At 43.3% G+C, this 11,325-nt stretch overlaps 1 protein-coding gene across 1 annotated transcript in view; it reads right to left on the bottom strand.

Annotated features, from left to right (window-relative positions):
• The window catches only part of LOC138971863 (myomodulin neuropeptides 2-like), a 19,959-nt gene that overhangs the window by 2,790 nt on the left and 5,844 nt on the right, over positions 1-11,325 (bottom strand). The window contains exon 2 of the mRNA XM_070344700.1: positions 637-856. Coding sequence (XP_070200801.1) covers positions 637-856 — 220 coding nt within the window. The remainder of the gene's footprint in view (positions 1-636; positions 857-11,325) is intronic.

Below are 11,325 nucleotides of genomic sequence, written 5' to 3'. Positions count from 1 at the left end.
GAGGTCCACGCAGAACACCAGAGCTGAGGTCCACGCAGAACACCAGAGCTGAGGTCCACGCAGAACACCAGAGCTGAGGTCCACGAAGCAAAACTTGGATTCACCCAACAGGGTGGGAACAAGCCGCGGGATCAGATTACTTTAAATCACGACAAATCTCAGTTTCAACCAATCAGAACCAGCGGTTTGTTCCCATCGATTTGGGTGGCACCCAGTTTCGCTTCGTGCACATAAACCCAGATCTCCACAGAGTAAGCCTTGTGACCCTCGTTGGCGTTTGGATAATGACTCTGAAGCTTATCTATATCCATAAAGGAAAGGACACAACAGGGATTTAAGCAACAATATCAACTAAAATGTGTGTTTGTCCTCATATGGTATCTTAAGTTGTTATAGTCTCGCTGGATGGCACTCGCATACATTCTTGCTACCGTGGGACTTGGCCGGCCGAATCTAAGTCTTTCACTACTGAGAAGTGAAAACCTTCTCTTTGTTTTTTGGCTTGGCTGAAACAGCTGAGCGAGACTCGTTGTCTTAAATTAGCTCACTGATTCGCACTGTCTCAGGTAACGGAGACCCTCTTTCTTGGCTGGCTGAATCTACTGTCTATGCTTCCACCCAAACTCGTCCACTCACCTGATTTCGTTTCTGGCTTCGTCCACCATGCTAGACAGCAGAGCTCTCATCTGCTCTGGCGTGGCCTGCGCTGACGAGTCGAGAGACGAAGTGGATGCCCGCTTCCCCAGCCTGAGCATCTGGAGCCCTCGGCCCAGCCTCATCATGCTCCATCCTCGTCGTGTGCGGGCATAACCACTGTCGTCGGCATCGTCAGCGTCCGCGAAAGCCAGGGATAGGGCTGTAACAGAACACACCGTGATACACTATCAAGTCAAGAAAGAATTTTTTTTTTTTAAACACAAACATTTAAGAGAAAAATATTTAAATTTACAAAAAGAATTTTGAACAGCACCTGCCGGGGCATTTGACAATCATAGATGTAACAACTTTTACACATGTACAAATAGTAAATCCCAAAAAGAATAAAAGAAACAAAAAAATGCACAGAGTTTCAAAAAAATCTGGGTTTTTTGGCTACGTTCGAAGGTATGTTCAACCCTACAAAACAAAGAGGCAAGTGCTTGTGTTAGGACGATTTGACATAGGTATGCAACATTGAGAAGAAGACCCAGATAGGTACAATTCATCTAAAAACAATATTTAAACAAATAACCGACAAGGATATTTGTCACTTCTGTTTAAACGGAGGTCATAACGTTATTTGGAATACAAAGTAGCTGAATCGAAAGCGAGAGAGACAGTGGGCAGTTGAGTATAAGGGAAAGAGAGAGAGAGAGAAAAAAGAGGAAGAGAGAGGAGGTGTGTGTGTGTGTGTGTGTGTGTGTGCGTGCATGCGTGCGCGTGCGTGCGTGTGTGTATGTGCGTGCGCGCGTATGTGAGAGTTTGTGCTGTGTAAACAGACCCCAAGAACCCGATGTTTAAACGTGGTGGTGTGACGTGCCTGACTTTTGCACGTGCTTCAGGAGCATGCAAATATGTCACACTTTAGATAACAGGTCCGCTATTTGCACTTCATTTGCCAGCATCGCTACCTGCTAATAGCCGAGTTTTTACGTCTGACCTTTCGTATTGAAAAGCAACGGCCGGGACAATTGATTGAAGAGAGAGTGGGGCTTGACGTTCACCTGCAACGGTGATTTCGAGCTATAACACTTTCAAGCTGCTACGTTGGTCACCTGTACTGTCACGCTGGAAATATCTTCCAACTTTCCCAGGTGATGTAAATCTAAACAGGTATATAACCTGCCAGGTATTTACGCAAACCATGCGTACAGTTTTGCACTAGAAATATCATCAAATTCTTCTTTCGCTCACAGTTCAATATTTAAAAAGGCAACTCGTGTAAATCTAGTACGACACAGCAAGCCATGTAGTATTCTTTATAGGACACAGCAAGCCATGTAGTATTCTCTATAGGACACAGCAAGCCATGTAGTATTCTCTATATTCTTCATTCTGCACGTGTCTACACCCATACCTCACCCTGTTACGACTCCACCCACTCTCACACACCCACATAAAGCACCCATGTTACTCCTGCCCCAGCCCCCTCCCTCTCCTCCCCCATCAACACACACCCCCGAAATCCCAATACAGTACTCTCAATCAATACCAACAACTCTCATTCTAAAACTGCCTCTAATTTCCCTTGTTCTTGAACAATGGACTTTTTTCCACAATTTTTTACTCTGGTTCTACTCTTTCCGCCTGTAAGGTCCTGAGAGCTCTCTTCAAACTTGTTCGTGAATTAAAACGCCCGACTTTAGGACAGAATGGGTAATCATGTCTATCTAAGGCTGTCGTAACTTTTGCGGGCTATTCGTCTTGGTTTTCGATCCTTCAGTGGTGAGATAGTCTCGATTAGCGGAAGTCCATTTGGTGAAAGTAAAGTGGGGAGATAAAACAATTAGTAAGTAACCAACATATTCCCCTGATCGAGACTCTGTCAAACCCTTGTCTTAACATGGTACTGTGTTGTGACAAGTGAACAAGGAAGAATCGAAACGTAAAGACAGTGTTTATTACGGTTTAGAGACAGTATGTGGCTCTAAGTATTTCATTGTCTGTTGAGTCCACTAAGAGGAAGGGGAATAGGGATGCAAAAGGAGGATCAAAGGAATTGAGAGGCAGACAAGATAAACTGGGATAGACTGGAAATTCTCCAATTGGTTCGAATCCGGGCCGGGACGGACACGGGTCAACTTTATGTGCAGACCCTGAGACGGTTTGTTTGTTTGTTTGTTTGTTTGCTTAACGCCCAGTCCACCACGAAGGGTGATATCAGGGCGGTACCCAGGGACGGTATCCATCTCCCACCCCCGTGTCACCACAGTGGCATGTAAAAGACCCAGGTTATTCTGCCATAAGTGCAGATGGCTGATACCACCTAAACACGCATACACTTGTGTATCTCATCTAAAGTCGGGTTAAAACCCGGGAACATGCCCCTAATGGCTTTGCCGTGAGGGTGTACAACTTGACTTTCTCCCCCCCCCCCCCCCCCATTCTCCAATTTGAAAAGGATATCAGAGTATATAATCCTTGCTTTGAGTTTTGTATAAGTAAAGGTTGATATAAAAAGTCATTGAACAAGCGTTAGAAAAGGTGTGCAAATACATGTACAGCAAAACCGGCACGGTGGCCTAGTGGTAAGGCGTCCGCCCCGTGATCGGGAGGTCATGGTTCGAACCCCGGCCGGGTCATACCTAAGACTTTAAAATTGGCAATCTAGTGGCTGCTCCGCCTGGCGTCTGGCATTATGGGGTTAGTGCTAGGACTGGTTGGTCCGGTGTCAGAATAATGTGACTGGGTGAGACATGAAGCCTGTGCTGCGACTTCTGTCTTGTGTGTGGCGCACGTTATATGTCAAAGCAGCACCGCCCTGATATGGCCCTTCGTGGTCGGCTGGGCGTTAAGCAAACAAACAAACAAACAAATGTACAGCAAGGAAAACAAAGGGAGCAAGGAGGGGAAGAGGGAATCAGATAGCAAGAATGGACGGAATTTTCCAAGTGAGTGAACTGAAAGCCGACAGACCAAAAAACTCAACGATCTCCTTATTTGGAGTATCGACACACTGAGCGACGATCAGAGAATAACCCGCGTTCTCTTCATTAATCCATACTTAAATCTTAATTTAACGTCAAGTGTCTGTGGGGAATAGGGTGGGGGGAGGAGAAGACTATTGTGTTAGAAGGTGTAAAGCAAACTAATAGAATAGGAATCACACACACACAAAGAACCGGCCCTTATAATACAGTTCTAGTTTTATGTTTTTCTTAAGGGACAAAACTCTTGTCCCAAAGCATTCTCATGTGGATCATTCCAGACTTCTTCGACCGGTTCCAGACAATGGCAGCTCTGCTAATGTCGGCATCAGATGGCTCGCGACATGCATAAATCTCAATCTGTTTGAGCACCTGTCTGCGCGTGTGTCACTATAATTGCTGGCAAACACACAACCGCAGCGCTATCGTTGATGTCTGACAAACGCTTTTCGGTCCCGCATTTTCATCTAGGGCTGGAACGAGGCAGGACTGGGAAGAGTTTTTATCCTCCCACTAATACAACACAAAGTTTACATTTTCAGAAGCTAGAAAGTACCAAGGGTAATAGTCTACATTGTGAGAAAGCAAGAGCTGAGAGAAATGCTGCAGAATTGGCGTTTTTGCTACTACATCTCTCTCTCTCTCTCTCTCTCTCTCTCTCTCTCTCTCTCTCTCTCTCTCTCTCCCACTCGCTCTCTCTCTGTCTCTCTCTCACACTCTCTCCCTGTCTGTCTCTCTCTCACTCTCTCTGTCTCTCTCTGTCTCTCTCTGTCTCTCTCTCTCTCTCTCTCTCTCTCTCTTTGTCTCTCTGTCTCTCTCACTCTCTCTCTTTGTCTCTCTCTGTCTCTCTCTCTCTCTCTCTCTCTCTCTCTCTCTCTCTCTCTCTCTCTCTCTCTCTCTCTCTCTCTCTCTCTCTCTCTGTTGGCTTGCCTTATAAGTTAGTTGATCTTCTGTGTGTGTGTGCGTGTGCGTGTGCGTGTATATATATGTGTGTGTGTGTGTTCTGATAATGTATGGTTGTATATCTGTATATCACATGTCGATAAAAAATGATCTTATTCTTATATTACTATTATTGCGTGTGTCTGCGTTTCATCATAAAAAGTTTGTTCCTATGTATTCCCATTTCGATTATAACCATTTTGCTTAGATCAGGACTAGCTGTAAGAAAGGTCCTACGGACCTAATGCTATCTTTCCTGTAATAAAGTTCAATGTTTCAATGTTTCAATGTTTCAATGTTTCTCTCTCTCTCTCTCTCTCTCTCTCTCTCTCTCTCTCTCTCTCTCTCTCTCTCTCTCTCTCTCTCTCTCTCTCTCTCTCTCTCTCTGTAATCCCTCGTCCCCCTCCCTCTTGTTCTTGAAACTTTAGCTGCCTGTATATGGCCCTGTTCGGCAATACATTGCTGGACTTTTTTTAAGAAATTTTAAAAAACATTTACGTTTGTTTGTGTCTGGTTTTGTTTTATATGACTTTGTGAGTCCAATATTTTGTATGTTTATACTCGACCATTATTTTGATGTTTTATTAGTTTAATACTTTGATGAGGTATGTGCGCAGTCTTTGCTTTTGTTTACAATTATTCTCTGAATATGTTCCAAGGACAGGTTGGAAGATTAAGCTAAGCCTAAAACCTTTATCCTTATATAATAAAGTTCTGAGTTCTGAGTTCTGAGTTCTCTCTCTCTCTCTCTCTCTCTCTCTCTCTCTCTCTCTCTCTCTCTCTCTCTCTCTCTCTCTCTCTCTCTCTCTCTCTCTCTCTCATGTAAAACTCGATTGTAAGGGTATCTTCCAACTTACTGAAACCAAGAGATTTGTCTGAGTTTACGGTAATCCGACCAAATTCTCTGCTACCACACTCCCCTTTCGTTGTTTTCAGTTGAAATAGAATAACAATCTGGAGAGAACCGAACAGAGCTATGTCAGACTACTGACTGTTATATCCAAACAATTTTCGATTAAAAGAAAGCATTGAACTTTTTCGCTCACTAACTTACTACTGGACTCCACAAGTTCGACAACAAACCGATAAATGTACAGACCCAAAGTAAACATATGCTCAAACCCACCACTCTTTATTTATCTCATCTGTTCCCTACATTGGTCGGTTTCTGCTTTGTTCGTTACAGCTCTACCCCTCAAGCACGTGCAACTAGTAGCATGCACTGGCTTGTCGGCTGTGCCTGTCGAAAGTTTAAGTGTGCTGAACCACGCTTCCTCATTACAGGAGACAAAATAATTGTCAATGAGGATAAAAGAATGTGAAATACCGGACGGAAGGAAGTGAGAATTATTACGTAGGCAGCCGAAAACGTTTAGAAAGTCGTGATCGACTTTTGGATAGTCGAAATGGGTGGTACAAGTCACGGGGTAGTTTTGAAGTCTTTGTAGTACTAGTTTATAATGTTTCTTCATGGGGGTAAGGGTGAGAGGAAGTCGGGGTGTGTGTGTGTATGTGTGTATGTGTGTGTCTGTGCGTGTGTGTGTCTGTGTGTGTGTCTGTGTGTGTCTGTGTGTGTGTGTATTTGTGTGTGTGTGTGTGTGTGCGTGCGTGTGTGCGTGCGTGTGTGTCTGTCTGCCTCTGTGTGTGTGTGTGTGTGTGTGTGTGTGTGTGCGTGCGTGTGTGTGTGTGTGTTATACAGACTGTGTGTCTGTGTGTGTGTGTGTGTGCCTGTCTGTGTGCCTGTCTGTCTGTGTGTCTGTTTGTGTTTGTAGGCGATTAATCGAAGAGTCAGGTGACCACTTTGAATTACCCTTGTTCTTGGCCCGCTTGTCTGGTGGTTTCGTTTCTAGCTATCGCTTTTCTTTGTATTACTTTTACTTTTCTTTTTCTTTTTTTTCCTCCATATAACTGAGACGGAAAGAGGGTGTCGATTTTCCGGTCAGTTTTTAAACTTTTCAAAGAGAAAATTATTTATAAGGGCTTCTAGGTTAGGAAAACGGTATTTTCGATTCCTCACATACATTCTCAAATAAATTGTTACTGTTCGTCTGTCTGTTTTTCTGTCTACTCGCACTATCTCTTTTTCTGTCTATTTATCTCACTCTGTCTCTTTCTCGCTCCCTCTCTCTCTTCATTTTGTTTGTTTGTCGCTTCAATGTATTCAAATGTTATTACTGATTAGGAAAACAATGAATTGTAAAAAAAAATGTTTTAGTCTCTCTCTCTCTCTCTCTCTCTCTCTCTCTCTCTCTCTCTCTCTCTCTCTCTCTCTCTCTCTCTCTCTCTCTCTCTCTCGCTCTCACTCTCTCTGTCTCTGTCTCTGTCTCTGTCTCTCTCTCTCGCTCTCTCTCTCTCTCTCTCTCTCTCTCTCTCTCTCTCTCTCTCTCTCTCTCTCTCTCTCTCTCTCTCTCTCTCTCTCTCTCTCATTCCCCCCTCCCGTTTTCCACTCCCTCATTTCCTACCCCCATCACTTGTTTTGTAATGTGCATGATGACAGGTACCTTCCCCAACACATTACGTCACCACAGTCAGTGATATGACGTCAACTCGTTTTCGTCCATTTTCATGTAAAGTACTTTTCCGAATGCTGCGTGCTTTGTCGATTCACCCCTTACAAATTGACTCCAAGTACCCTCAGCATAGTGAGACACATCAAAACGAATAGAATTAACATCTTTAGAAAGTAACCGCAACAACGGTCGGCATTGGGAAATGCAGTAGCTCTTGGAATCCGAACTGATAATAATTATGAATGTACTTTTCAACCGATTGTCGCACCAATCAAGTAATCAATCTGCATAATGAAAGCAACCTAACAACCAGCCTAACAGTCAGTTATCATTTGCTATCAGTCAGCATAATAAGCCTAACTCTTAATAGTGTATCATATTGTTCTTTTGGTCTATTCCTTTGGTACAAAAAGGGGGATTGAGTTGGGTGTGACACCGTCTTGGCTTATCCTGTCTCCATCGCTCGTTCATTGCTTGTTCGTTTGTTTGCTGACTAGCTTGTGTACATGCATGCTTCTTTGTCTTGCTTGTCTGAGTGATTGCTTGTCTGTTTGATGGTTATTGCAAAAAAAAGAGTAAGTCCCAAGAAATAGGCCTACAAAACAGGAGATAAACTGATTTGCCTCCCAAACGTAATTGGAGCATTGTCGATGGCTGTTACCTTCTTCAGCGAACAGAAAACTATCAATTAAAAAGAATAGCATTATTAAGTATCTGCAACATTGCAGTACCAACATAATGGGAATGTGTCAGAGATACAAGCACGCAAGAGCGTTATGAACGTCGTCTGAGTCACAATGCACACTAGCTACAGTACAGGTAAACTACCTGAGCGTAGGACCACATCAATAGCTAAATCATGTGGCCAGGTGACTCTATAATCAAGAGAGCCTTCATCATCATTAAGAGAACATCATAGACATAAACGAACAGCGAACATAGGCTATATGTTGATGAACCCGTTGGAGAGAGAGAGAGAGAGAGAGAGAGAGAGAGAGAGAGAGAGAGAGAGAGAGAGAGAGAGAGAGAGAGAGAGAGAGAGAGAGAGCGGGACAGAGAGAGAGAGAGAGAGTGAGAGAGAAAGAGAGCGAGACAGAGAGAGAGAGGGAGAGAGAGAGAGAGAGAGAGAGGATGGGAGAAAGAGAGAGACAGAGAGACAGAGAGCGAGAGCGCGTGCGATCGAGAGACAAAGAAAGCTGGAGAGACACAGAGAGAAAGAGAGAGAGTTTGCAGATTGTCATCATTATTATGCCTTACATTATCCCCAAATACCTGTTCTTTTCTACACAGGGCGCAAGAGCTAAGGAACTGTTGAGTACGGAACGCGGATCGTATCAACTGATGCAGGAAATTGATGCATCCAAAACCAAGAATTTGATGCATCATTTTCACAAAAGGATGCATCATTTTCAAAAAGGATGCATCATTTTTTTAAACTGATGCATCATTTTTCAAAACTGATGCATCCGATACGAAAATGATGCATCCGATACGAAAATGATGCATCATTTTGATGCATCACTTTCGGTTTTGTATGCATGCGAAAGATCATTCATTTCCGGTCTTTCCGTAAGAAATGCCTGAGCACGGAAAAACTTGAAATGACATTTTGACGAATATAAACAGATTGGTTAGATAAAACAAAAATAAACGTACAACATACCATTAAATAGGGAACAAGTCAAAGTCACGGCATTATGCATTTTAAGGCATTTTTTGTTTTGTTTGTGGTTTGTCTTTTGTGCACACGAAGTTTTGACGCCCTTGACCTTCGACTCAAACTTTCGTTTTCCGACTTTTTCAACACGAAGAAGAATCGTTTTTGACTGGTGTTCGGCGAACCTTTTCTTAGTGTGCAAATGTTTTGAAAATTCTGATGCATCCAAACGATGCATCAAATTCGTGGTTTTGGATGCATCAATTTCCTGCATCAGTTGATAGAAATAGTTCGTTTCGCTTCGTATTCCGGTTCAAATTTTGCTTTTTGCTCGGCACTTTCCGGGAAAACCCGAGAGTTCTGATGCATCCAAACGATGCATCAAATTCTTGGTTTTGGATGCATCAATTTCCTGCATCAGTTGATACGATCCGCGTTCCGTAGTTGAGAAACTCCCGATGTGAAAGATTGACTGATCCTCTTCTTCTTCTTCTGCGTTCGTGGGCTGAAACTCCCACGGCTTTTACGTGTATGACCGTTTTTACCCCGCCATTTAGGCAGCCATACGCCGCTTTCGGAGAAAGCATGCTGGGTATTTTCGTGTTTCTATAACCCACCGAACTCTGACATAGATTACAGGATATTTTCCGTGCGTACTTGGTCTTGTGGTTGCGTGTACACACAAAGGGGGATAAGACACTAGCAGGTCTGCACATAAGTTGACCTGGGAGATCGAACCCACGACCTTCCGCTTTGGAGGCCGGCGTCTTACCACCAAGCCCGTCGACTGATTCTCTATATGGCAAGACTTCTGGGGACACATGACCACAGCCAGCAACGGAGGACCGTGCCAGACTCTTCATCCCGCGTATTTTCCCAACGAGTGGTCAACAAATGTAAACAGATTATTTTGTGGGTGGAAAATGCACTCGTGTCCAATTGTAAAGCAACCCTAATATTAAATCTCTGAAATGCAATATCTAATATTTCATCAAACGTAAGTGAACTGCTAGAATAAGTGTATCTGTGTTTAAATTAGGCAGGCATGTTCCTATGCTACGTTTCCAAATTGTGTTTGACAACATCTTTTTACAACAAAGTGGTTAATTGTACTTTAGAATATGTGTCCACATTCCGGATTTGCAGGTTAATGAAAACGGTGACAACAAACAGGTCACAGAACCCAAACAGTGAGACTCGATCAACTCATCAGTTTTGGGCAAGCACAAAGAATAGTCATCTGTCTAGAAAAAATTATAATACGCCTCGTCCTGGACTCGGCATTATGGTACCTGCTATTCAGACTTGTTCGTGTGACAGACTTTTTCTTCCACACGAGATTACGTTGATTGTCTAAGGAGGCCGTCTTTTTGAGGGTATCGGGAATCATTTTGTTGAAATGGGGTGACAAATTTATCGAATAAAGGTGCAAAAAGACTACAAATGGCGTCTCTTCTCTTCTTCTCGAAAGGGAGGAAATTGCGAGAGCACGTGTGAATGAGTACGGTCAATTAAGCGCTTCTGTCGCTTACAATACAGTTGGAGACGAGGCAATTACCAAGAGCGTGATTGCCAAGAGCGTGATCAAAAATAATTGTGGTATCCGGAAATGTCCATTGTAAAGATTGGTGATTGTATTGTACTGTGCCTGAGCTAAAGAAACAGAACGTGTGAGCACTCACAGCGAGGAGATGTTCAGTTTGTGCTCTTGTCCTTGAATTGCTGTGCTGTGACTGACATTCAAGGCTACTTTTACTGTCCCTGAATTGCTGTGCTGTGACTGACATTCAAGGCTACTTTTACTGTCCCTGAATTGCTGTGCTGTGACTGACATTCAAGGCTACTTTTACTGTCCCTGAATTGCTGTGCTGTGACTGACATTCAAGGCTACTTTTACTGTCCTTGAATTGCTGTGCTGTGACTGACATTCAAGGCTACTTTTACTGTCAACGTGGAGGATTGTATAGTTATGTTTTTTCGTGTGATGTCACTATTTGTTTGTCTGCCTGCCTTTGTGTCTGTCTGTCAGTGTGTCCGTCTGTATTGTTATCTGTCTGTCTGTCAGTGTGTCTATGTGTCCGTCTGTATTGTTATCTGTCTGTCTGTCAGTGTGTCAGTCCGTATTGTTATCTGTCTGTCTGTCAGTGTGTCCGTCTGTATTGTTATCTGTCTGTCAGGGTGTCCGTCTGTATTGTTTTCTGTCTGTCTGTCAGTGTGTCCGTCTGTATTGTTTTCTGTCTGTCTGTCAGTGTGTCCGTCTGTATTGTTATCTGTCTGTCAGGGTGTCCGTCTGTATTGTTATCTGTCTGTCTGTCAGTGTGTCTATGTGTCCGTCTGTATTGTTATCTGTCTGTCTGTTTTTATTATTTGTGAATATTTCTACGCACATACCCTCCCAGAGGGAGGCTCATGGCGTTTACAATATGCCGTGTGAGATGGAATTTTTACACAATATATCACGCATTCACATCGGCCAGTAAATCTCAAGCGTGTTAGGCGAGTATATACTTTCACGGCCTATTATTCCAAGTCACACGGGTATTTGGTGGACATTTTTATATATATATATATATATATATGTATACGACTT

Source organism: Littorina saxatilis, linkage group LG7 (assembly GCF_037325665.1).
Source record: "Littorina saxatilis isolate snail1 linkage group LG7, US_GU_Lsax_2.0, whole genome shotgun sequence".
NCBI lineage: Eukaryota > Metazoa > Mollusca > Gastropoda > Littorinimorpha > Littorinidae > Littorina > Littorina saxatilis.
Note: the sequence above shows the minus strand (reverse complement) of the source record. Positions and strands in the feature narration are given on the sequence as shown.